The sequence below is a fragment of the Anas platyrhynchos genome, chromosome 5 (genome assembly GCF_047663525.1).
Source record: "Anas platyrhynchos isolate ZD024472 breed Pekin duck chromosome 5, IASCAAS_PekinDuck_T2T, whole genome shotgun sequence".
Classification (NCBI taxonomy): domain Eukaryota; kingdom Metazoa; phylum Chordata; class Aves; order Anseriformes; family Anatidae; genus Anas; species Anas platyrhynchos.
Window position 1 is genome coordinate 49,650,309 of NC_092591.1, and position 25,645 is coordinate 49,675,953.

The following is a 25,645-nucleotide window of genomic DNA, read 5'->3' on the forward strand; positions in this document are numbered from 1 at the left end:
TATAGGTTCACAGTTAACTGTTCCCACTCCTTGCCATTACTTCTCATAGGAGCATCTTTTAAGTTACTGTTACGTGGCACAACAGCACAGATTGAGCTAGCACTTGAAAGTAGGGAAATAAACTAATACTGAAATAAGTTTTCTCCAGACCGAATGGCCATAGGATTTTTCTTACGTCTGGTGTAAGCCTGACCTACCAGAGCCTGTTCAGCTAGGAAGGCTGGACGTCCTAGAGTTTGCTAATCGTCATCTGTGAAGGTGCCTAAGTACAGGTAATTCAATACACGTTTTTAAGCAAGAAAATGTGGTTAACAACAGCATTTTATGACCTGTTGCATCTGTGTAGTGCAAAAAACCCTGACAACCAACCTTGTTGAAATAAGTCTCAAAGAGCAATTAAAAACCTTTGATCTTTGAATATAGTGGTTCAGATGTTGTGACTGGGAAATTTAAGCCTAATTGTTCTAGGTAGGTGTGTTGTTTTTCTAATTTTATTTCTATTGACAATGCAATATTGTGTGAGGGAATTTAAACTTAGCCCCTTCCGATTGTTAGGAAAACACAGCAAAAAAGAGCTCAGCCCTTGTTGTTAAATGGAATTCCCACTCACCAGGTTTGTTGTTACAGGCTATTTGGTTAATTTTGGTCACTGAGTTCACTTTTTCTCTGGATCTGCAGACCTGCTAAGGTGGTATTTGAAAAACGTTTCTTCACCTACTCGTCTCAAAAGCATGTACCCAAACTGCGCTGATGGGATTCCTCCAGGCTGTGCAGCCCTTCATCAAAATTCCAAATATAATTTCCGTTCAAACTTTGTTCTTCTTCTTTTTTCTTCCTATAATTTAACTGAACAATGTATTTTACTATTTTCTTAATCTTAGTGTTCACGTTGTATGAGATTTACTGTCCTGCTCTGACAGCTGTCCCTACCGGTTTACACAAGCTTATGATTTACGCTGGGCGATGCTGTCGGAAGCATCCTGCTGCCAAGGAAAATGTGAAACAAAGAGGGCTGTGTTTGCTGGGAGAACAAGTAGCTTGAACCTAGACACAACAGCAGAAAGTGACTATATACAGATCTGTACGTAGCAGTTTGGTTTCATCACGCATGAATATTTAAAGGATTGATTTATGGGTGACTGCTCAGGCCCTGTGCTGCCGGAGCATTTTAAAATTTTATGTTCTGTTGTGTTTTGCAGACAGAATGGAGTTGTCTCGGTGGTCTGCGAAATAAAGGCAAGCGTGTATTTAATTTCTTAGGGAAGGAAGATCCTTGAATAAACTAAGACTCAGTGGTAGTATTCTTCCCCCCCTCTAAGATGTTTATCTGTTGATAGGAGCCTGTTTCTTCTCTCCCCTCCCTATCAGTAGGCCAGGCAAGATTAGTCCTCTGACTTCCTGCTCTTGAAGAAAGGAGAAAAGAATCAGCCTGGAAATCTTATCGCGAGGTGGATGTGGACCATGAGTATGTTTCACTCACCATATCTTATCAGCAGAGCAAGCAGCGAGATGAGACTGGTGGAAGGAGCTTCCACGTGAAGAGCTGCTGTAGATAGAGGAATGTAAGGCTGCCCCGACCGCGAGTGCTGTCAGTCCGCCCAGAAGGGGGGCTGCAGCCTCTGTGGTGGGTCAAATGGTGGGGGCCAACTTCCCAAATGGTGGAGGTTGGGAACTTGAGCATGAGGTCTGCTAAACTGAGATTTTCAGTAATCCTATGGGGGGAGTTTGATATGAAGCTGTGATAAGATCAGTTGTTTGGAACATAAACAAGAGTGGGATTACTTACTCTATACACTCTCTTTATGTCCGTGCCCTGTAAGAGAGTAATTTAGGCTGTGGTTTCAGGATGACTAGTACCAGATGAGCAGATAGGCTGTCTGCAGCAAGCCTGCACTATCTTTTAAGTTAGATAACACACAGCAGCGTTGGCTCTGGGAGGACAGATGATGTTGAAGTGATCACAAAGTTTACTGGTTTTGCTGCTCTCCCCATCAAGCTATACAAGGTTGGGTTGATGATGAACCAGAGCGTGGAGCTGGTGCGGTGGCACTCAGCTTCCTTCTCTCGGATGCTCGGTTCCCTCTGGGCTTGTTTCTGGGGGGCTGCTCTGTGCACTGGGGGCTGCCTGCTTTTGTTCAGCTGCACTGCTGGAATCTCCTTTGTGCCACTGAGCGTCATCTGCTCTTTTGTGAGAGGGGATGGGAACCTGTGGGTGAGATGAAATGATAAGAGAAGATTGAGTGCTCCGTAACCTGAAGAGGATGGCTGGTGGAATATATTCTTTGTGTTTCATATTATTATTATTTTATATTGTGTTAACTTTCCGTTTAAGTGCCCAGAGATAACAGAGACTTTCAGCTCTTCTGAAAATATAAAGAACACGTAATTAGGGAAAATGTTTCCAACAATTAACATCCTCTGGATTGGAGGGTGCTGTGTAGGTGCCTGTGCCAATTTGCTGTTCAGTCATGGTTTTCACAGTTTGCTTAAAATCACTCGGGGTGGAACTGGAGAGGAGTCTGGGAAAGACAAAACAATCCTAAATTTGGAGCATTGATCTTGCTCTGGGGGTGTAGTGCGTGTCTGGGGATCTTGCTGGGGAATGCTCCTTCTTCAGGGTGCACCCAGCTCAGTAATCTAAGTGAGTAGTTCTGCCTCTCCTCCTCTTCCTCCTCTGTCGAAACTTGTGCTGATTTGGGGCTGTGGGTGCAGTCCTTGTTCACTCTGTGCTAGCAGCTGATAGCCTGCTGTTCTTCCACCACGCTAGCTGTGCCTAGAGCCCACAGACTTGGGAGATGTGTTATTGCTGCTGTGTACTCAAGCAGCTGCACTGCAGACAGACAAATACAGGGGCTCTAGGGAAATGCCCAGTGCCCCAAATATAGGATCCAGCCACCGAGGCTGTAGGATTAAAATAAACTTGTTCACCTCAGCTCCCTTTCTGCACTTGGTGTTGCAAGGAAAAAGCAAGTGGTTGTTTATTAGGGAGTGATTTAGAGGGCTATATTTAATTCAGGATTTCACATGGCTGAGTGCTGAATGGCAGCCTCCTGCTACGTGGAATGTGCCAATTGCCTCAGCTACTACCTTAGGATGTTTAGAAAGAGATATCCCTGTTATATTACCTATGGTGGAGCTGGTGATGTGTTAATTGCCCTCCAGTTCAATAAAAGGTGTCTTGCTGTGAGGAATTAGTAGGTCAAGGATGGGCATCCGCTAGAAGACTGACTTCCTCAGCGCTGTATTTCTGTATAAATTGAAAAAAGCTACCCGTTCCATAGAAATGCTGTTTGCATTGACTTTGGTTTGCCTTGGAAACGTTTGGTGTTTTCATCAGAAGTACCCGTAGGAATTTCTGCTGCTTTGGCTGGGCCTGATCTATTTTTAAGTCTTGAAAATGCTGGATACAGAACTTACTGCATCTCAGAGATCACAGCTGGAAAACTGAGGGAGGGGAAGCTGAACCGAAACGGTGAGCAGTTCCTCGAATTAATCACTAACTTACCTGCTGCTCCAGCGAAGAAACATTTTTGAGAGCTTGTATTGCAGTGGAGCTGTCAATCTGTCTTTACAAATAACCCTCATAACTTCTGATGTTGTGTAAGCAATGTAATCATCAGGCAGTTTAAATGAGGATAGGGGAGGATAGGGATTAAAATTGTTCAAGGGGATTTGAGTTGTCAGATAATCACTGGCAGGTGTCCTTTACTCCTGACAGATGGCTTAGGTGTTGTCAAGCAGCAGAGCAAGAACGAGCTTGTCTTACTCTTTACTTCCCAAAGCCATCCTGAACGTGCACTAGGATGGTTTTCTTCTCTTCTGGCAAGGTATGTTTGCAGTAGCGCATAGGAAAGCAAATCATGCTGAAGACAAGCATTTATGGGGATCTATGAGGTACACACATGCAGCTGCAAACAATTGTTTGGGTGATATCAAAGGTGTTTATGTAAGAGATGAAAAATAAACTGAGTTTTTGTTAGTGTACGTATCCTTATCTGCTGGTGCTGTTAGTGGACACTTATGCTCCATGTACATGGATCCAGCGTGGGACATGCTCTTAAAAGCTAGTGTCTTGTTTTCATTTGAACAATGGGTAAATTGTAGAGAAGAGGTTGAGTAACCGTGTCACTGACTTTGGGCAGCTGCACTAGTCCTGACTTCGGTATGATCTCAAATACAACTCGTCAGTACCTTGGGTTTCACTGAGCTGTTACTCCGCATCACCCTTAACTCCCCCGGTGTTCCCTCGCTGACCACACACCTTTGCAGCCAGTGAGGTTTGTGCGTGTGTGTGTTAAACTGAAGTTGGTATGCGAAATGTAATGTATGGAATTTCTTCATGCTCAGCTTTTGAGTTTCTTTGCTGGATGCATCTGTGTTGGTAGACATCTGCAAAGGAGATGTGGATTTGGCGAGTCAGATGCTTCATATCAACACGAAGAAGTATGAAAAGATGCATCTGTCCTCACCGCCTAAATCCCCAGAAGCAACTGGACCTGAATGTAAATATTTGTAAATAGTTTTGCAGTCTCTGAAGAAACAAGTCCTGTGATATCCTACCAGGCACTTAGCACTGCTTGTTTGCTGTCTGAGATGACTGGGGAAGATACAAAAACAGCTGTTGGAGTCTGCAGGTATCTTAGAATCAGAGAGTATCCCGAGCTGAAAGACCCACAGGGATCATTGACCCCAGCTCCTGGCTCTACAAAGGATCACCTCTAGTTTCTTCCAATAAAAAATAACAAAAAAGCCCACAACAGAATATATATCCCTATGTTAACTAAAAAATAACATTTTTAAAGAGGTTCGTAACTGTTAAGTCATGAACTGAGGTTTCAATCACAAAAGAGGAAGTTAAAGTAACTCCTGTCGTCTTTAGTTGTGACACTGTTTGCTGATGAGCAGGTACTGGAGGTGTCTTTTTGATACCGCCTTGTTGCAAATTCCAGCTACTGACTTGTTCTAGGCTCTCTTTCTCATGTTGTTTTCACAACATGTTGCAGATCTCAGTGGAGTGAGGACAGATTGCTGATGCGCTGCCATCAAACCGGGTGTGGATTTACACCAGGCAAGGGAGCGATCAGGAAGAAAGGAGGAATTCATTCAAGTATGGAGCGTACTGTGCATCATGTGTTAGGCAGGTAGTCCTAAGTGCCCGTCCAGCATCACAGTCACACGCCAGCCTGGATCAAAATCAATCTCTTCGTGTTTGGGAAATTTTGCACAGAGATCCATTGAAGGTATCCAGGGGAGGATTCCCACAACAGGCACGTCAGGGGTTTGGCAGTGGAGTTCATCCACTTCATCCTTGGTGACAGATCTTCTCTGCAAAGAGGCTGAAGTTACTGCCATCATTCATGAGGATGCTAAACCCATAAGTGTCTTGTATTTCTTCCTCAAAAGCTCCTTGGCCAGAATGACTGCCTGTTCTTCCTGATTACGCTTTCTGATACAGACACAGCAGTGTTATCAGCAGCGATCTGTTCTGTAATGTGCACTTCTCTGGAGTGCTTTCAGGTAAAGTGTCGTTTTTTTTGGGTGAAAGATATCCTTGACTTGCTTTGTTAATGTAGTGTGAAGTGTTCAGTGTGACTTGTCCTTTTATTTATTTATTTTTTCCTCTGATTCTCGTTTAGCAAGTATTAAATATTTAGATGCCAGCGTTTTTGGAAGTGGCTGCTAAAACAGATTGGCTTTCCTTACTCAGTCCCCTTCAAAGTGAAACACGAGTCCCTTTTTTTTCATTCAGCCCAGATGGTATGCTTTTTAAAGTGAGCAGTGTGCTGCAGTGAAAATGGACTACTTCTTTCCCCTTCTTCCCCTCCTCCTTCGCTTAACCAAACACATCCGTGCAGCTCATATTTGGGCTGAATTCAAAATTAGTCAGAGAGGCTGCAGGGTAAATATGTCAGCTATTGGAAAGCCAGCTCTGCCAGATTGAAGGAATTTCTGCCCTGCCAACGAGCAGCGTAGCAAGTTGGCTGCACAGAATCTGACATCTCTACAGACCTCACCAGAATCCTGCTTCGGTCCTCCAGAAGAGGGGACGAGGTGAGCTAATCCTGTCCCTTCCCCGCAGGTACCTCTGCTCCTCCCCACGTGCTCGTACACTCAGCAAGTGGGCAGGAGCATCGCATTCCTGTGGGCTGGGAGGTGATGGCCACATGGAGGATTGCCTTCTGGGCCCTGAGGGCTTTTATATCCGATAGGGGAGGCTTCCAAAGTAAAGGAAGCAAAACGAGCTGTAGGATTTAAGTGGTTCCACGTGTGCCATCGCTCTGACAATGCTTTATCCACCTTTGTTGGAGAGGGAGTAACGCACATAGCCAGTTGCTGGGTGCATTGACTGGGACTCTGAAATTGCTCTGTCTGCAACCTGCGACTCCATTCCAGCAGCAGCTGAAGGTTACATTTTAAGAGAAAGTGCTCGTGCTTTGAAATGGGATCGAGTCAGAGTTCAGCCTTCCCATTCCGCGACAGAGCCTGCGCAGGGCTGTCAGCGAGTAACTTAATCTGCCTGTATCTTTTGTTTCCTGTTTAGTAAAAAGGTTAGTGCTCCATCCTGACTGTAGCAGAACATTCGAGGATATATTTATCGTGTAACAAAGGAAACATAAACAAACAGCTTAATCTTAAACAAAAATTGGTATCTGTTCTTGGCATGCCCCTTCAGTTCAGTAGGGCTGGAGTACAGCCTTTATTTAAAGGTGTTGATGGCTTTTTTGGGACATTGTTTCTGGGTTGGAGTCTTTTGCTTTTTGAGACCTAAAACATTCTTCAATGGTTTGGCTCGGTCTACATTTTTCATTAAAGAAGCACGGAGATGCAGAGACTGTGCTGAAAGCCTTTCAGGCAAGACGCAGCAGCAGATCTGCCAGGAGCTGAACTTTGGTTGCTCTGTGTAGGAGGTGTTAGAGTCTTTGGAAATGCATCCAGTTATCACGTTGTCTCAGGAATACCGTGATGCTTAGAGGGGAAGATGGTTTTCTAGCTAGGGCAGGTCTAGACCTGGCATCTGTTGTTAGCTAGCAGCTTGCCCAAGGAGGTCTCGCTGGAGTGTTGACAGCAGGGGTTCAGTTTGAGAGGTGCAGCTTGCACATGGAAGTGGAGCAGGTTAGGGGAGAGCTGTAGGCAGGAGGATTAGACAAGAAGCTAGCAAAGAGCAACAACATGAATGAGAATGGCACCTTCTGATGGTATTGCCTGAAGGTGCTGCTGGTGCTCAGGGTTTCAGAGAACTAAATCCTTAGTGATTCTGAGTTTGCTTGTGGCACTTGAAACACCTTCAGTTTACAGCAGAGGTTTAGTCTTAGCTTGGAAACTAGTTTTGTCAATCTGTATCTGTAGCATTTGCAAACTTGTAAACTTGCTCTGATGGTCACTGTTTTGTCAGCTACCTGAGAAGTCTGCCAGTGGTACCATACTGACAGGAAAGCTTTTTTTTTGTTTGTTTCGAAGAGCAGGGAAAGAGCTTAGCTTCTGCTCCTGAAGCTCTTGGACACGTTACAGCAAAGTTAAGAGTGTGGCACATTGGCTGTGCCTTTCCATCACAAGGAAAGTCCCGATCTCTCCTGTGTCTGGATGTGCTGAAGGCAGCCCTCGCTGTGCAGTGCCGGGGGAGGTTCCTGCGGTTGCAGGCAGACGTGGTGTTAGCGTGCTGGGGGGTTGCTAATGGGAGGTTGGGTAACGCCGACAACTTCTCCTTCTGTGCAGCTGCTTGAGAGCGGTGATTTTGGCTGGGTGACTACTTATCAGGTACAGGTCAGTGACACAAAGAAGGATTTGAAAGTTCAAGGCCAGGTTTGAGGAAAACAAAAAAACCCATCCCACGCTTGTGGGTTGAATGTAAAACTGCAGCACGTTGCTACCAGTGATGCTGTAAGGCTGCAGATGCCCAGGGGTTGTCGGTGCTGTATCTGATCAGCATTTCCTTGCAGGACTAGCCAAGGGCAAACCATTTTCATTGCTGGGTTAGGGGCTGGGGCACGAAGAAGGGCTGGGCACGGCTCTTGCTGTGTTGCTGCTGAGCCGGAGCTGAGTTTCCCCCATCCTCACCCAGAAGCAGCCTCTCTGCGTCGTGGCACAGAGCAGATCCACTCTTCCTTGGGCAGAAGAGGAGTGATGCAGAGAATGGAAGTGATAAAAGCAAAAAGACATGAAATTGTCAGCTGCGTAGCCCGGGCTTGCTTTTTGCTGGCTGTCGCTTTCTTCCTTCAAGGTGCTAATAGCAGGAGCATTGCACATGGCTCGAGGTGTGTGGCCAGTGGTTAAGGTTGCCACATCTGCCTCGCAAGCCTGTGTTTCCACTTCGCTTCTGAATTACCTTGTCTTTCAACAGCTCGGGGCAAATTTCCATTAAGGTGTCTGCTCTGTGCTGGCAGAGTCTTAAAACATCCCAGGAGAGTCAGGCATTTGTGAGGAAGGAAATTTGAAAGGAAATGCGCTGTGTGGGGCAGAACTAGGCATAAAAATACTTTCCGAAGCATTCCTGTCATGCATCTTGTGAAATGGTGATGTAAACCTTAGCAGGGTTGCCTGTGCTAAGGGCAGAGTGTTTCACTACGCCGTGGGGGAGCCGTCTCCACCTGGCTGGGTCCGGAGCTTCAGGAGAGCCTCGTGCTCAGGGGCACGCTGCTTTGGCAGCACATTTCTCCAGGTACTGTCTGCACCAAACCCCTTCCCCTCTGAGCTGCAGGACTGAGCTAGGAGAGGCTCCTCCCTGAACGTGGTGGGGCCAGCAGCCGTGAGCTGCCAGGAAGAGTTTTATCTCTGTTTTTTGGTGGTATGTGTGCTTGGAGCACACTGCCTAGGACTAGTCTGGCTGTGGCAGAGGAAGGTGGGAGAAGGACCTTCTTTCTCTCGCCCTCTGCCTTGTCTTGCTGCTTCCCTCCAGATCGATGGCTTGCAGTGCCATTCGTGCTGCAGTTGTGTTGGGAGTGTCAGTCCTCTTGCACAGTCCCCGAGCCCAGCCTGCGTTTTGGCCCTGTGGATGAATCTCTTTGCCTTATTAAAATATTTGTGCCACTAGCTTCCTTCCGTGAGGTTTATGTTTCTGTAAGCTGTGTTCCCAAAACAACCAAATTTGGAGGCACGGTAGATGAAAATTACTGGCTGGAGCTGTTACAATATTAAAGGCAAATCTATTCTCTTTATCTCTTGCATCCTCGTGCTATCCCCTCTCTACTTGGCAGCCTCTCCAATGTGCCAGTTGCCTTACTTGCCTGTGGACAGATGTGTGGCAGGGCATTAGGCTAAGACCAAGAAGCTCAGTTCTGACTTTGACCAACAGCCCCATGTTCGAAACTTAATTGGAAAGCTGGTATGAATTAGTCAATGTGCTACGTAGCTCCTAGCCCTTGGGTAACAACAGCAACAAAAAACACCAAGTAATTCTGCAAGCTAAATGCCCATCTGACAGAAGCACGGGAGTGTGGAGCTGATGTCTTGTAGCCTCATGTATTTTACTGAGGAATTAGAGAGCTTTTTTAGCAAGCCACTTTGACCTGAGGATGTGCAGAAGGCTAAACATACGTACCCAGGAAGAAAACAGCACGAAATCGGTAAAATGCAGAGTGTGACTGGAGAACCGGTGAAATCACGATTTAAGGAATGAAGTGCTACCAAGTACTGCATTTAGGATGCTGATAGGGTGATAAAGCAAGATAACCGGCGTCAAGATTGTTTGCCTGAAGTTTGTTGTACTGCTGATCAACATCTTGCTCTGTGACTGCTTCTGCTGTCTTTTTTGAGTACCCTGTAAAGTTTCTGTTTCTCGTTGTTGTTGTTGCAGAGAGCCAGCTGTTGCCTGGGAATAACTTCACCAATGAATGCAACATTCCTGGAAACTTCATGTGCAGTAACGGGCGCTGCATCCCGGGGGCCTGGCAGTGTGACGGGCTGCCAGACTGCTTCGATGACAGTGATGAGAAGGAATGCCGTAAGTGACCCCTGCTGTGACCTTGGTGTGCCTGACACCACAGGGCTTGGCTAGGTACCATTGCTGGTGTGTTTGGTAGTACATGTTAAGCAAGCAATGAAGCTACTGCCAGTTTCTTAATTTCTTTATCATTTGAGAAGATATATGGCCCTTCCTATTGTTTCTGGTCTTAAGGTTCTTTAAATTCGCCAATTTTAGTTCAGTGCTTGGTAGCGGGTACCTAAAACCCTACTCACAGATGGATACACTGAGACAGACTTGGCCTGTGGCTCTTCCAGTGGAAGACTGATGCCCTGTGTGTTTGCAGGGATTCAACATAAAGGCCTATATAATAAAGACCTTAGTTGTGTACTGCTCTAAATTGACCTCCACAACCACCAAGAGAAGTCCTTTTTGTTTCAGATTTTAGCTGTATCCTGTTACTTGTGTTCCACTCCTGTCAAATTGTAATTCCTCGCCCTTTGAAACTTAATAGTAACTTTCTGCAAAATAAAAGGAATGAATTGGCTCATAATGTTTACATGTTTTAATCCTCCCTACAGTGCTCCCAGTTCTAGAGAGCTTAAAAAGGCTTTGTGATTTCATCTCTTTGTTAGCACTAATTAAGTTTTAGTTAGTATTCTGCATCATTTAGTTAGCATGAAACTTTCTGGGCTATGCGGTATACACAGACAGCAAAATTATGCTGCAGCATAACATCATGATATGAAACCCAGTTGGGAGGGAAAAACCCTCAAATGCCATGTTCTTCTAAAGTGTCTGAGAAGTAAGTTAGTGCTTTTTGTCTAACAAATGTTGTTCCTTTACGTGTGTGCTTTACAGAGGTTTTTATTAATCTTAAGCCTCCTTGAGAACCTTACCTTTCAGCCAACACGCTTCAAGGACGTCGTTAGCTTCACTTGTGGAACAGAATAAAGAAAGAATAGCTTCTTCCAAATTCAGTTTAAATGCTTGCTTCTTTAATTTGATGCCTCACCTTTAATTCCAATTTTCCATCCCTTTCAAAATAAGGAGTCTTTAATAACCATGCTGTGGAAATCCACATACATAGTCCTGCTTTAAACCACTGTGCTTTTTTCTGCTTCTAAGGCATTAAAAGTATCTGTATAAAATATCTGATCCTTTGTAGTCTTTCTAAAGCATCAGACCTGTGTTGCAACATTGAAGACAGGTTAATTTATTGTTGTTGTAAGGATTGATCAGTTGTGCCTATCTTTTTAAACCCTAGCAGAATTGTTATTAGGGGGAGCTTTGACAAGAATAAAAAATGTCCAGAGTTCAACGTGCACCTTTCGGTCAGATGTTCCTGATGACAGCAGCTGCGTGACTCGCAGGCTCCTTATTACCTAGCTGTTGAATATGCTGCTGGCATGGCTTTTGGTGTGCTGCTTAAAACGAGCTGAATGAAGGCACTTCTCTGTATTCATAGGATGCAAACCCAGAGGTTTCTGTCTCTCTCCTAAGAATATTGTCATCCTCTGCCTTGCAGGAATTTCACTTCTCTTTGTTAGACTAGAAAATCATAATAAAAATTTACAGTAATCTTAAGGAAGATTTTCTTAATGAAGACTGGGCTGGACGTTTGCTCATGAATCAGTAATGGGAAAATACTCCTCATGACTCGCTGTTCGGAAGCCTTCTTACCAAAATCAGTTGGGTCTAGTGAATTGCAGGCAATAATGAACATAATAACTGACAATAAAATATAAATAGCTGCAAAATGACAGTTCTTACAAGTTATTCTTGTCATGACAGACTCAAATAAGCCTTACTGATCTAGGTTATGTTGCAACTATGAATTTCTGCGGAATTTTTCTTCTTTGGGTTTTTCATTTAAAGACCATCAGCCCACTCGATTGGCTAACAGTTTTCAGGACGAGCATCCTTTTGATCATGCCCAAGTTAATGGAGGTAATTAGGCTGCTCTTTCTTCTTCACATACATCTATCTGCTCTAACTGATCACCTTCATAAATGTAAAATTAGCATGGAAAAGAGACAACGGAGAGCAAGGGATTCATATCCTGTGCTGGCTTGCTGTTAACAGGTCAGATAAGCCAAAACAGAATGGAAATACTGCTCATTTGAATCTCCAAGCAAGAAATTAATATTCATGCAAACAAGGCTCTGTAATGCATCCAGAGAGCTTCAAGCTGCCTGTTTTGCATCTCCTTCCTCTCTGTTGTACCAGGCAGCTTTTAACAGCCCCTGTTTGTGGGGTGCTACACCGAGTGCCTCCCCAGAGGCATGGGGTGTGTGTGTTTGCTTTCCTGTTTAGGACCATGTCAGTGACCACAAGGTTCACAAGAGAAATGATCTCGTCACCAGGGTCCCCTTCGTTGGCAGGTGTGGCAAAGGGGCAAGAGCTGTCCCTGGGAGGCAGAATTACGTAGTTATGGAGGAGGCTGGAAAGGCTTCGTGGTGCTAGTTGTTGGCTTATGTCTGAGTTCAGGAGGCTGGTTTTCTGTCTCAAGGATGGATGATCCTTCTAACCCGGGAAATAGCCCATTTTGAATCCCACTAAACACCTAGACCTCTAGACTTCCTAATAGCCTAAGAGGGCCAATTCAGTCTCTTGTATAAGTGGGTATAGTGGGTGCCACAAAAAAAGTTTGTGTGGCTTTTATGATGAATTTTGAAAATGGGCCAGCTCTTCTGAGATACTCCTATAGCTGTCACCAACCAGTCTCTTACATGGTGATGAAAATTTGCATCAGCTGCAACAACCCAAAAGTGATGGTAGAGATTTTCTAGGTCAGAGCTAAGCACTGAAAGGCATTTTGTTTGGGAAGGGTGGTGGATGAAACTTGTCTCTTCTCCCCCTCTCCAGCTTTTGCCAACCTGTAAAGAGAGGCTCATGGATGAATTGAGGCTGGAAAGGATTCTGGAGGTCTTTTGGTCCAGCTGCCTTCTCAAAGCAGGACTAGTATGGATGGATCAGAGTCGATCAGAGTCGCTCAGAGCCTTGTCTGCTCAAGGGCTGAGCATCTCCAAGGATGGAGAGTCCACAGCCTCACTGGAATCCTGCTCCAGAGTTTGTATATCCCTACTAAGATTTTTTTCTTTCTATAATATATGATCACTTCACAGTGATTGAAGCTGAAGCAAGCAACTTCTAAAGATAAGCAGTGTGGTTAATGTGCAGGTCCGTAGCATTGAGGAGAGAGAGGGTGTAGGAGCCTAAGAACTGATCCTCTGGGCTGCAGAAACAGCAGTGGGAAATTGAGGAGGTTGGCACTCAAGATGTGTGTGTGTCACGTCTGGCTGTGTCGCTGCACCAGCAGCAGTGGTTAGCAGTGCCAAGTTGCTTAGGAGAGGGCAGCCGTGCCTGAAAGTGCCGTTCTGGGATCGCAAGGCTTGAGGGACGCGTGTGTTTGTGTGTAGGTAGAACAGCTTTATTTCATTTTAATTGTTTTAGGCTAGGCTTTGTTACCTTCCTCCTACCAGGATAGGGCTCTGCTTACTACCGCGTACCTTGCGGCAGAAGCAGAGCCCTTTGTTTTCCGCTGAGATGTTGCTTTGCATCAGCCGAGCTGTTGATAGTGGAGACAAAGCCGTAGGAGTTGCATTAGCAGCACGAGATGGCTGAGTTCCCAGTGTGTTACTACCCTGAGCCGTGCTTTAAGCTGCTTTGTCTGTGATTCCTCATCGACTAACTGCTTCACATTTAAAGGCTTTAACCCTGCTTTAAAGTGTTTGTGTGTGAATAAGAGCTTGCTTGCTGGATTCAGACAGTCCTGCAGGCTGATATCTCTGAAGCGAGCTGTGTTGTGGCGTGCCCACGGAGGCAGTTTCACACGTGTGCCGCCAAGTGCAACGTCCTTCCCTCCCTTTTGGGTTGCCTTATGGTTGAACACGGGTGCCCAGCACCATCTGATGAGTTCCATTACTGTGCCATTTCGTTCCGTTTGTTACCCTTTGGAGATGAAAACTTACAACTCTGCGGTTCTGCTTTTTGTTTTCTGCAGCCCTGGTGTGAAAAATGCTGGTCTGGGTGTGGAGGAGTTCTGCAAAAGCAGGGTTATCAGCGCTTGGTCCACTCGTGGCTGCCCTTCCCTCTGTTCCACTTGTGTTTTTTCTGTCTGCTGCGTAGAGGACCTTCTCTGTGAACCACGTCACTTTGCTTGTGGGTTTTTTCTTCATCTTCTGCCTTCGCCAGAACCCGTACCATCTGTCATGTTCCTGGCTTCCTCTCTGCCCTGACCTGTGCTCAGTTTAACACTTCCTATGCCAGCTGTCTGTACACTGTTTGGCATGCTGAATATCTTTACTCTTCCTTATGCCATGGTGACTTGGCAGCAGAAAAGCTTAATCCAGTTTTATCCAGGCAGGAGGGTTGAGAAAAGGCATAAGAGGGAGGGAAGAAGCCAAGATGGGGACTTGTTGTAAATGAGAAATGCCTCTCCTTGAAGCAGAGCATCTCTTTGGCTGTTCCTCCAAGCCACTAACTGGGCTTGGAAAGCAACTGACCATGTCAGTGTAAATGTTCTGGAGTATTTCTTGTTCTCAGCAGTGCAAATAACTTCCTTCAGAGCATCTCCCAGACTGGAGAACCTTTTTGTAAGTCATTCCCCAGCTCTGCCACTTCTCACCCGTTGGATTGTTGGCTGGCCTGCGACCTCGCGTACTGCTCGTGCAGTTCTCCTCTGAATGCTGGTGGGCTTGTAGTTGCTGCTGCTGGTGCTCTGTAGCTGTGTACGTGATCTGTAATGGTGGCTGAGGCTCCTCTGGACAGGAGCAGAGCCTTTACCAACAGGACTTCCCTGGGGAGCGTGCAGTTGTTGACTGCACAGCTCCTGGATCCTGCTCCGGCTGTATCCCAGGCATGCGTACACCTGGAGCGTGCGCTGGCGTGGGTCTAGAAGATCCAGAATCACACGTGAGAGAATCTGAAGAGGAAGAGCCTAGAAATATTTTTGGACGTTTGGAAGCATTTTGAGGTGAACAGATTATCTGTAATGCTGTCCGATGTTCCTGCGGGACAAGGCCTCCATCCCACTGCTGGGAGGGTTTTCTCTGGGAGACTGGGGAGTACAATACTGTTCTTAGTTCAGCTCCTAATGTACTCTGTCATCTTTGTTTCCTCCTTTCTTTGCTCTTTTGTACTCCTTTGTATTAGACTATTACAGAAATAACAATGCAATCACTGAAAACGGCTTTTGTCAGCTAATGAGCAACAGCTAGTGGAGAGATGGCATGTTGCTGCCTTTGTCAGCTAACGAGCAGCAGATGGTGCAGATTCAGAGCATGGCACATCATCCGTGCTAAGTGCCTGGCATGACAGCAGCCAGAATGAGAGGTACCAAACACCCAGAAGTCTAGATTTTCCTTCATCAGTCTTCCAAAAGCCATTTCTTACAAGCCACGTCGGTGCATTCAGCTGCAAGCAAGTCGTGGTGCACAGTGAATGCAGTGACCAGCTGTCTTAGTCCGAGGGCTGAAGGCTGTGGGTAGGGGGCTAAAAAGGTCTCACACAAGGACAGCCTCGGGGCAGGGGTTTCTTGTATTAGGAACTTACATATCTCATGCCTTTCTGTTTCCAGTTGCCACTGTTACTTGAATCAACCATAAAGGCTTTGTTCTGAGAGATGGCTGAGCACTAGGGCATCACTGGTGCTTGTGAGACTGCTGCCAACAGCCTGACCTGTGCAGGCTGCTGGGAGCTGGCCCATGCAGGAACGCCTGGGACTGCAGGAGGAAAAGGCTCAGTTTGTTGCCAGCAGTTCAGCAGCAGCAGGTCTTACTCTGGTTGTCCTTCAGACAGTTGAGAGTCTTTACATGCAGGTCTTCTCTGTGGGGGAGAGTGTCTTCATTAACTGAAGTGCTTCATGGAAATGGGGAATGTTAACTAGCGTTCCCCAGGCAGGTGTTGAGGCCACCTGCCAAGCAAGCTTCTGCTGAGGGTCTGCCTTGTCTCACCTGATTGCAAAGCACATTCGTCTTCAGACACATTCTTCTTCTTCCTTAAAAAAGAAGTGTTTTCTGGGGGAACTTCTTTGAGCAGTGTGTAGCAGGAGTGTTTTCTTGACCTATTTGTGTTTTTGTGATCGTAGCCATACTTCCATTGCCCTTGCAAGCATTTTTAAATCTTTGGCAGAATAATACTCGAGGTAGCACTGTAGTTACTTGTTCATTGCTGGGGTGCTGGCATATCAATCCTTTATTTCTTCTTCTCTTGTATGTCTCTTAACCGTGTTCTTGCTTTATCCCTGTAGAGTTTGAGTTGTGTGTTTATATATAAACACAGTATATTTTCACACTCCACTCCGTCTATCTTCTCTATATTGGGTATATTTTCAGTTCCATGTAATCTATCTAAACGCACACAACATTTTATATAAATGTCTTACAGTCTCAGAAGACTTAATGAATCTTTTGGTGTTGTCAGGAGTGGAGTGAGGGGGCGGCACAACGACGCTTGCATCATTCGTACCTGTTTCTGTCTGCACTCTTGTTCTTCACTGACCTTGCATTGGTGGGGAGTTAGGCTGGGTTAGCAGAACAGTGCAATTTGGAAATACAGGCACCAGTAACTGTTTTTTAGTTTCCCAAAGGTTTCCCATGCGTTTTTGTTGCAACTCCAATTTAAAACCCACCTACCAGACAAATGTTTACTGCTCCCTCTGGTGTTCGCTTCCAACGGGTTTCACTGCTCAGCGTGTCCAGGAATGGAGTCTCTGCAGGGAAGTGTTCATAACAAACAATTACACACAGTTGTGGATAAGACAGAAAAAGTCTTTTTGTAAGAATGCTAAAGGAAACCCACACTCTGCAATTAACAGCCCGAGTTTCCTAGATTATGTGCTGGATCTTTTCCTGTGCTCTGAAACCTTTTCAGTTGGAAAACCGAAAATCTTGCAGAACAAAGGCAGGTTTGTGCAGTTTTCGTCTTCAGACCGGCACTTCAGATGTATGTTGACTGACTTAATTACATTCAGCTTCAACAAGAGGTAGTTTATGAAGAACTGTGGGTGTTAAAAGCTAAATGATGTCAGAGGGATGGAAGGTTTTTTTCCTCTTCAAAAAGCCTGCTGAAACTGAAGTCATAACTGATGAAGGTGCTCTGTGGTTGTGCAAGCCCAGCGCAGGCAGCGGTAGGAAGGAGGAGGACTGAGAGAGAACTGTACCAGCATAAAACACGTCATGTGCGTGGAAACCTCAGGTTGGCATGGTCAAACTCTTTGTCCTGCCCTCTTGCTGATGCAGGGTAGGTTTCAGAAGAGGCCCTTTAGATGATTTGTGCTTCTCACTGCTTTAAAAAAAAAAAAAAAAAAGTTTCATGGGGTTTACCCTTGAGATTAGGAGCATGCTTCAAATCTCTTCTGTAGGAAGATTACACACTGGAATTACATTAAGGCACATTATGTACTTGTGTTTTTCCCTGTGTAAGTCTCAAAATTAAAATGGCAAGATGGATTGAATTTACTAATAAAGGGTCATTGCTCTTGACCCAAATCTTTCTGGTGACAGTCTGGATTTATGTGTTTGTCCTCACCTCTCCTTATGCTTTGCTGTGAGAGCAGTCACATTCATGACATCCACAGTGCTAAGAATAAGTTAGCAGATCTACTAGCCGCTTTAAAAGATGGAGAGAAAAGGTCTTGTGGAGAACAGTGGGTTCTGCGATCTCTATAAGCTCTTTAATGGCTGCTTATTACCATCCTACAATTATTACAGCTGCAGTTGTTTTGCTTGGGGTTTAGCCACTCAGCAGAGTCAGCCTGATGAATGGCTTTCATGTAAAGGAACAAAGGGCACAAAGTAACTCTGGCTGCTATCCTTTTAAATTCCAGGCTTTAGGCTCAACGAGCAGAGCTCAGTGCACTGGAGAATGAGCTGCAGCGTTTTGTTAATAAGAAATGTCTGCCCAGTTCGGAATTAAGATCAGTAAGCTCTAGGGATTGTCCAAACCAGCCGAGATCTCCTAGAAATGCAGCAGCAGGCCAAGAGTCTAGAGTAGGTTTAATCCTACCCATCTGTAAAGGCTACTGACTTGGTGGTGTTTAATATATCAGTGGTCACCACAAAGCTACTCATAAGGCATCGCTAAAGCTTGGTGTTAACTAAGGGTAATGCCTCAGAGAAAGAGGAGGAGAGATACTTTCAAGAGACACCTTTGGATCCCTAGGAGTAAGATCCAGCAGTGCATGCCTTCGGCACCTTCTTGGACTCCCCATCATCTCACCTGCTGCAGTCTCTTGCTGCTAGCCAGGTGCACTTTTAGCTTCAAGGGGTTTCCATGGGTGGTTTCTGATAGATTGAGATTCTCTCTTGCTAGCTAACAGCTTATAATAGCGTGAGCTAATTAGTTGTGACGTGTGTCGTATTGAAGCTCATCACATTTTGGAAAAGATGGATAACAAATAATTGATACTTACAGGTAAGTGATTTAGCAATCTGTCACTTTTAAAAATGGAACTTCAGAATGAAAATCACTGTGACGCTTATGAGGATTTTACCTTAAGAGTCTGACACGATGCAGAAGTAAGTATTAGAGCTGGGCTTGTGCTCTGTAGTTCTTCAAACCCATACCCGCCACTTCAGGAGGTGTGGAGTGGCTGTGACATAGCTCATGGTGCTAACAGGAGGCTTAGGTGGCTGCGACCTTCAGGCGTTGTTTGTGTGCAGTTCTGGAGATGGTGACGAGCCTCTGCTGTAAGTGAATGTGTCCAGAGACAGCTGAACAGCTGATCTGTGTAAGCAAGGTAGCAGACAAGTACTGGCTGATGTAAAGTACTCTGCAGTCCCCCATGAGCATGAAGGAGGATGGCATAAGAAGCAAGATAAAGACATAGAGATAAATATAAAAGCAGTATGTTAAAATAACTAATATGATTACAGGAACTACAAGACTTCAAAACTCAGTGTTCCTGCTAATAAAAGACATGTGAAATAGTAGAAGTATGAAGTGCCTCTTTTCTTTTTTCTCCTCTGAGGGAATTATCTGGGAATTTAACTTTCCATATCAGCTGGACAACAGTCTCCCATTGTGGTCTCCTACTTTTCCATTCCATTTCTGTAATAAAGCCGATAAGTATTTTTTTTTTTCCTCAACTACTTACTTTTTTTTTTGAAAATGTGGGATGAAAAAATGTAACTTGCAAACTGGAAAGCTTGTGCCAGTCACAGTAAAAAAAAAAAAAAAAAAAAAAAGCTGCAGCCAAAGTAGATTTTGTGTATTTATGTTAATGGAGTAAGCATTGTCATGCACTAGTTTTCCAGGCTGACAGATATTGTGCAAACAACAATCTTACAAAACTATACAAAAACAATCTTCAGTGGCCCAGTTCTTATTTACAGTCCCGTAATAATGTGTGTAAAAGGCTAATGAATCTAAGGTATTGCTGAATAACTAGAATCTATAGCAGGAAATTAGGAGTTCTTCTGTAAAAGCACTTGTGCGTATATATGCACAGAAAACCTCTGTCTTAAGATCAATGCGTGCTTTTAGGCGTCCTTGTATTTTTATTTATGCTTCCTGGTTGACCTGACATATTTGTTGCTTGATGCTAATGCACCACCTGCAAATAATTTTCAGATACACCTCTGGGTTCCCAGACCCAGGAAAAACTCCTGGAGATCCAGGAAGGAAACCAAAGCTCCTAAGGAAACCCGGCTTCAGAGGCAGAACACAAGGCTTACTGAACCTTCACCTGCAAGTCATCAGTATATCATGTTGTCACTGCTTAGCTTCCACTGCCTCACATATAGCAATGTTTTGCACTGATGCTTAAAATCTGGGAGGCTTTCAGTAATCATCCAGCAGTTCTTTTGGCTGTAGTGCTTCTGATCTTTGGGAGACTTTGAGCTACACCTTGACTGTGCTGCTTCTAATGTTCTGCCTCCTTGGTCAGTGTGAAACAGGTGCAAGCCCTGCTTGCTTATTCCCTTTGGAAGACTAAAAAAAATCCAGCTCAAATGACTGATTGGGTCGCTTGGTCTGAGTCTTCCTTCCAATTGCTTCAGTGGAACAAAAAAGCTGATGTGATGGAAGGGTCAGGAGGGGATGGGGAAGTGTCTGGCCACAGGAGCAAGGAAGGACTCGGGGGAATCAGGTCAGGTCCCCAGCGCCCAGCTCAGTCCCCTCAGGGGCCTGCTTTCCCAAGGCTGCCCATTGCACCATGGTGGTACTCTGAAGGCCCACAGGTATTACTTCCCTGTGTGTTTTTCTGTGATGTCTTATCTTCCAGAAGTGGAATGTCTCCTAACAAGTTCTGAAGTGATTTGTGAAGTGTTAGACGGCAAGCCTGAAAGCTGAAAGAGAACCCTGCTCTCCCAACCTGCAATACATTTCCAACATGAGGCTGGCTTTGCCATTAAGCCGTTACTGTTTTTATGGACCTTAATTTTCCCCTCCAGCAAAATGCTGTTTCCAGAGCTGCTGTAGGTAAGATACCCCCAAGAATCCAGCCTGTATTACAGCACTCATGGGAAGTGAAGCAAAAAGGGAATTGGCTTCTGAAACCTTGCTGGCTGCCTTCAGGTGTACGTGCACTGCCACAACTCGTCAGCAATCAAATGTCAGGGCTTTGGTGGCATTCACGCGGAGTGAGGGGGGCAGGCACAGAGGTGCTGTATTTTATCTGGTGTTCATAATGCAGAAACTCAGCTGGGAAAGGAAAATCATCATCTTTGGCAAAAGGATTTCTTAACTGCTCTTTGAACATGCTGCTCTCCAGGATGTAAAAATAGCTTGGAGTGCCGTTTAGCCAGCAGAACCACTGGAATATCAGCTTTACTGAAGTTTTTTAGCAAATTTCTTAGATAGGTGACAAGCATCGGGATTCTTAAACAAAGCTGAACTTTAAACAATGCATGAAATGAGCGCCTGCATTAATTGAGAAGATGCTGCAAGCCAGCTGCTAATCTTTCTGTCACTTACTGAGATGGCTCACAAACCTGGAATACCAAACTAGAATTAACTCTTACTTTCATTCATGATTAAGCAACCAAACACTTTGAGTTAGTTATAATACCGCTTATAATGAAGTGACCACGGTGAGCATCTCATGTGAAGCTCAATTGCAGAAATTTACACATGAGTAAGGACAAATGCAATAGCAACTAGCATTTGATGGCTTTTTATGCAAAGAGATCAAAAGGGTGTGTGGCGCTAAGTATTTAATCCTCTTGACGGTCCTCTCTAGATGGGGGTCAGTACATAGCCGGTTTGGAGAGCTTGGGACTGGGGCGGGTTTGCCAGCCGGGAGCAGTCGGTGGCAGGATGCAGCGCGGATCAGGCAGCCACTGCCATGGATGGGGTGAGGGATCCAAGTCCTTGCCACACGGATGTCCTCAGGAGTGTTTCCCCTACTGCTGAAGTCCATTACTGCCTTCTGTTCTGCTTATACCAGTCCTGAACTGGCTTAGACTTTGTGTTTGTCCATGAAATTATTAAAGAAAACATTACTTTGACAAGCAAAGGCCACTGTCTCCACAGTACTCCAAAGCCTTCTTTTTTTCACCTTTTCAAAGGAAGCAGCTGATTCTGTGGTAGCTGAGTTGTTTTTTGGTTTTGTTCTTGTTTTTTTAACTTTAGTATTTTTCTTTCTTACTATAAACTATAATGTAAATCCTGCCCACGTAAGCGGGTGATGGTTTATTAGGTCGGAGGCAACCTCTGATGTTTCCTGGGGGATTAGTTTCACTAATTTTTATAAAAATGTTGCTGCTTTTAAAACAAGCTGCTTGTTAGGCTCCCTTTCTGAGTCTCAATTAGCAGTTTCTGACTTGCAAGTTTTTCACATGAGTGGTTAAATAGGGAGCAGAGGTAAGAGTGCCCCAAGGGCTGTTTGTAGGTGCAACAAACGCTCTGTAATGGCTGTGTTTTGGATCAAAACTCATTAAGGTTTGTCTCGAATTGGAGAACTTCTGGTGTAGTAGACTTTTATGTGGATTTAATACTGGAAAATATTGCTCGAGTGCTAGCTGTTTTCTAGATAAGAAGAAGCAAGAAGAGGAAGTGAAACTTCTCGTCGTTCTGCAGGGCTGCCCTGCTGGAGGGTTCAGTGAGCCCACGGGTGATGCATTGGCGTGCTGTGCTGAGGTGGCTGCCCGAATGCAGGTAGTGGTGGCTTCCCTGCTGGGAACCAAAGTGAAAATAAGGCCCAGGCAGCAATTAACCAAAGTTAGTATTAGCTGGGTTAGCATTTGTAGCAGTGCTTGAAGTGAAAGGCTGTCTTGGTGTCACCCTGCCTGTTACATTGTGTTGAAAAATCAGTCCTTCTCTGTAAATTCAAGTTAAAACCCATTTTTCCAAAGAGCGAGGAGAACTTGGAGACGGCTGTTCCTGTCTCCTTCACAGAGTTGTCACTGAAATGCTGTGCGTAGCCACTCCTGGACCCACAGCACCGTCTGATGTGGCTGCGGCATCCATCAACACAAATTAACCTCAGGGATGCGTAAGGTGGTTCACTATCAAAGCCAGGAAAACACCTGTGGCCAGGCAGTAGTGAGCATCCACACACAACAGTTTCTGTTTAGAGAGTTGCTCTTGCATCTAAGTCCTCAGGTTTTGATGAGCTGAATAAATCCCCGGCCATGGCTGGGTTGAGCCGTGTGGGTGTGAAGCAGCATGCAGCTATTTTGCCTGATTGCTACCTGGGGGGGTTCTGAGGCAACAGTCTGATTGCAAGGTTGCTGATGCTGAAATGCCGTGGAGTTCACTCCTAGCTGCAGGTTGTCGCAAAATGTCTGCTGCTGATCTGCTGCATCCTGTTGTCCTCGCTCCAGATTGCAAAATGACTGAGACGCGTTTCAAAATAGAATCGTTTGTAGCGGTAAAAGAAGGAAACGTGCTTGTCCTAGTGGCTGCATCGTGTGGGGTATGTTACGCGCTATCTTTGCATCTGCTGTGAAAAGAAGGGAAATGCCGGAGGTGTGGTTGAGCTGGCTGAACAGTAAAGGTTTGTCAGAAAGTTTCTTCCCCAAAGCTTCATTAGCAAGACTGTGTACTGGCTTCTGTAAGAGAAAATTGACTTGTTATAAACGTATAATGGCTTCTTTTCAAGCAATGTCTCATTAGAGTGACAAACAGATCTAAATTTTACTTTCTCAAAATAGTAGTTTAGTATCTCCTCACAGTTACATAAGACTTTTTTTCCCCCCCAAGAGGTTGGCTGTACCATTTTGCCCTGGCAATATCCCTCAAATCTGTAGTCCATGACTGCAGTTCACTTGCTGATATATAGAGAAATCATTTGATGCCATGCTGCTCAATTGCCGTATTACCTATGGAAAGCAAATTGCTTGCCCGTAACTAAAGAGGATTTGTTATAACCTTCTAATCAGGTTAAAAACCTTGTAGCCAAGTCAGGGGTGTCAGAATTGCTGTTGTGCAAGGATGTATCTATATGCAGTATATGGTTTCATAAAGCATATGCTGAATCTGTGTTTTTTTCCCCCCACTGTTCATCTTTTTGCTGAGAAATAATAAAATGGATTACACTTTTCGAAAAATACTTCTGTTTCACACTTGGTCCCCTAAAGATAGTAATATATTTTTCTGTTAATGCTGTAGAGCTGTGCCTGCAAACTGTCACACCCTCGGTGGGAACGTACAGCCGGTCCTGATTGGAAGTTACCAATATATATTTTTTTTTAGAGCCTTAAAAGAAGGGGGTGGGAGGATGGGTTTCTGCATAGCATAAGGAGTGAGTTCACACACTCGCGCACATAACTGCCAAAATAGTTCTCTTGAACTTAAGTAAATCAATCTGGGGGGAACATTTGGCAAGCTTATACTGTGGCCAGCAGTTCTCTGCGAGCATCTTATCCCCTTCCTTCAGGTTTGAATTTCAGGAGATGAGAACAGCGTGTCAGTGAGGAGCAGAGTTTCTTCCCATGGTTGCGGGAGTCAGGGGAGGCTGCTCCTGTGCGTGCCAGATCAGTGGCACCTTTTTCTTTAAATACCATGGGAATTCCATTTTGTTTAATGGAAATACAGATTCGTGTTAACGTTTCATTCCTGGGTTGCTTGTGCTATGACTAGGTAACAGCTGAAGACAAGAACCGAGGTGAATCTCTCCTTTTCCATCCTAGGTTTGGGGTGGTTTTGTGCTTGTTATAGTTCTGCAACAGATTTGTCGTCTGGATCCAGAGTGGATCCACTCTTTGAGTTGCCTTTCTTTAGACACAGTTTTGTAAGTTGCTGGGTGTTTTTTTTTCCTGTTTTCCAAGTGTGGCCTTCGTTTCTTTCCCCTTCCCCTCAGCTCGTGGTCCCTCAATTTCTTAGGTTCGGGAGTCCTGGGCTCAGGAGCATTTGCCAGTTCCTCTGAAAACAACCAACTTCTCCCTTCTCTTTCCCTTGGCTGGTGATAACAGCAAGGCTAAAGAATAAAGAAGGTCAGATGATTCACATGCGTCTGTCCTTTTTCACCGCTCTTCTGCCATCTCCTGATACCCAAGTAATTTTTTATTATCCTGAGCCCATTTCAGCCAAGTGTGACAGAAGGATATAGATTGCAAAGATAATGATGTCCTTGAGAGCTTATCAAGACTGAAGTCACTGAAGGAGCCAAATAAGTAGCTGCTGTTACATAAAAGTGAAGCTTTTCACGTACAGATCTGCCTGAAAACTTGAGGCCTGTGCAGCAGAAGACACAGTGATGCGCAAAGGAGAGGAAAACCTTTTTCATAACAGTCGTGTAATGGGAGTAGGAATTGCAGAAGAGTGCGGCGGAGAGTGCAGCAAATGGCTTGAATCCACCACAGGCAGGTATGAGCCTGCTAGATGTATCTGTTAGTCGTGAGGGAGCCAAAGACCTCAAGAAAACGGATAGCCTCGTTGTGTTCAGGGTAGCATTGCAGAACGAGAAGGTGCGTTTTTGCTCGGGAAGAAATAATTGTGTTTTCCATAGGAAGTTTTGTGAGCAATGATCAAACAGCTCTTGCCTGAATACCTCGGGAAAGCTCTGCCAGAGGACAGCGAGGATGTTAAATTGGAAATAAAGCAGAAATTCCCCAGTAGAGGTATCAAGAGTCTCAGGGTACGTGGCTTGGACTACGTCCTCATTTTTCCTGCATTTATACCCAGCACATGAGCAATACATTTCGTATTTGGAATTGGGCTTTGGAAGGCAGTTCTCTTAGGGAGTGAGCTTTGTGCCTACCAGCTGCTAGCTGTGTGGCTAGTGAGTCACAGCGGCACTTGAAACGGTCCTTTATCTCTTCAGGGTATCTAACATGAGAGCACCTTTGAGTTGGGATTGCTTGGTGTATGTATTATGCTTGCTGCAAGTATGCAGAGGTGCATTTCTTTTTTGTTTGCTGTTATTTCCTTCCTTCAGGGGTGAATAAATATATAATAAATTTAAAAAAATAAAAATCTTGTTCTCTGGCTTGCTGTTTCAAGAGGAGGAGGAACTAGGAAAAAAAGGTTTGAAGAGAAAATTTTGAAGTAAGTAGTTGTCCAAGCAGTGCATGCATTAATCAGTGTCCTGAATAGTTTCTCCCTCTTTTTGATGGGGTATTGGGATGCTTTGGACAGACAGACAATGCATTTTCCAGAAATAGCGACTTTATTTGTGGTCACTCTAGCTCCCTTTCCCTCCAGATGTTGTGAAACATTAAATAGTGCTCATGGTTTGCCTGGTGTAGCTGAAGGGAATGCACCAGATGTGTTTGGGGCCTTCACCAGGCGTGCCTGGGGCCTTCTCGCCTGAGGGGCCAGGAGAGCGGTGCGGGGTGGGTGGATTTTCAGTGGTGGCAA

The 25,645-nt window shown here is 45.0% G+C and overlaps 1 protein-coding gene across 6 annotated transcripts in view; it reads left to right on the forward strand.

The window, feature by feature from the left end:
- LDLRAD3 (low density lipoprotein receptor class A domain containing 3) overlaps positions 1-25,645 on the forward strand; it is a 184,432-nt gene that overhangs the window by 99,104 nt on the left and 59,683 nt on the right. For all 6 annotated transcript variants that reach the window (XM_072039032.1, XM_072039033.1, XM_072039034.1 and 3 more), the window contains one exon: positions 9,791-9,937. In XM_072039032.1, coding sequence (XP_071895133.1) covers positions 9,850-9,937 — 88 coding nt within the window. In that variant the 5' untranslated portion in view covers positions 9,791-9,849. The remainder of the gene's footprint in view (positions 1-9,790; positions 9,938-25,645) is intronic.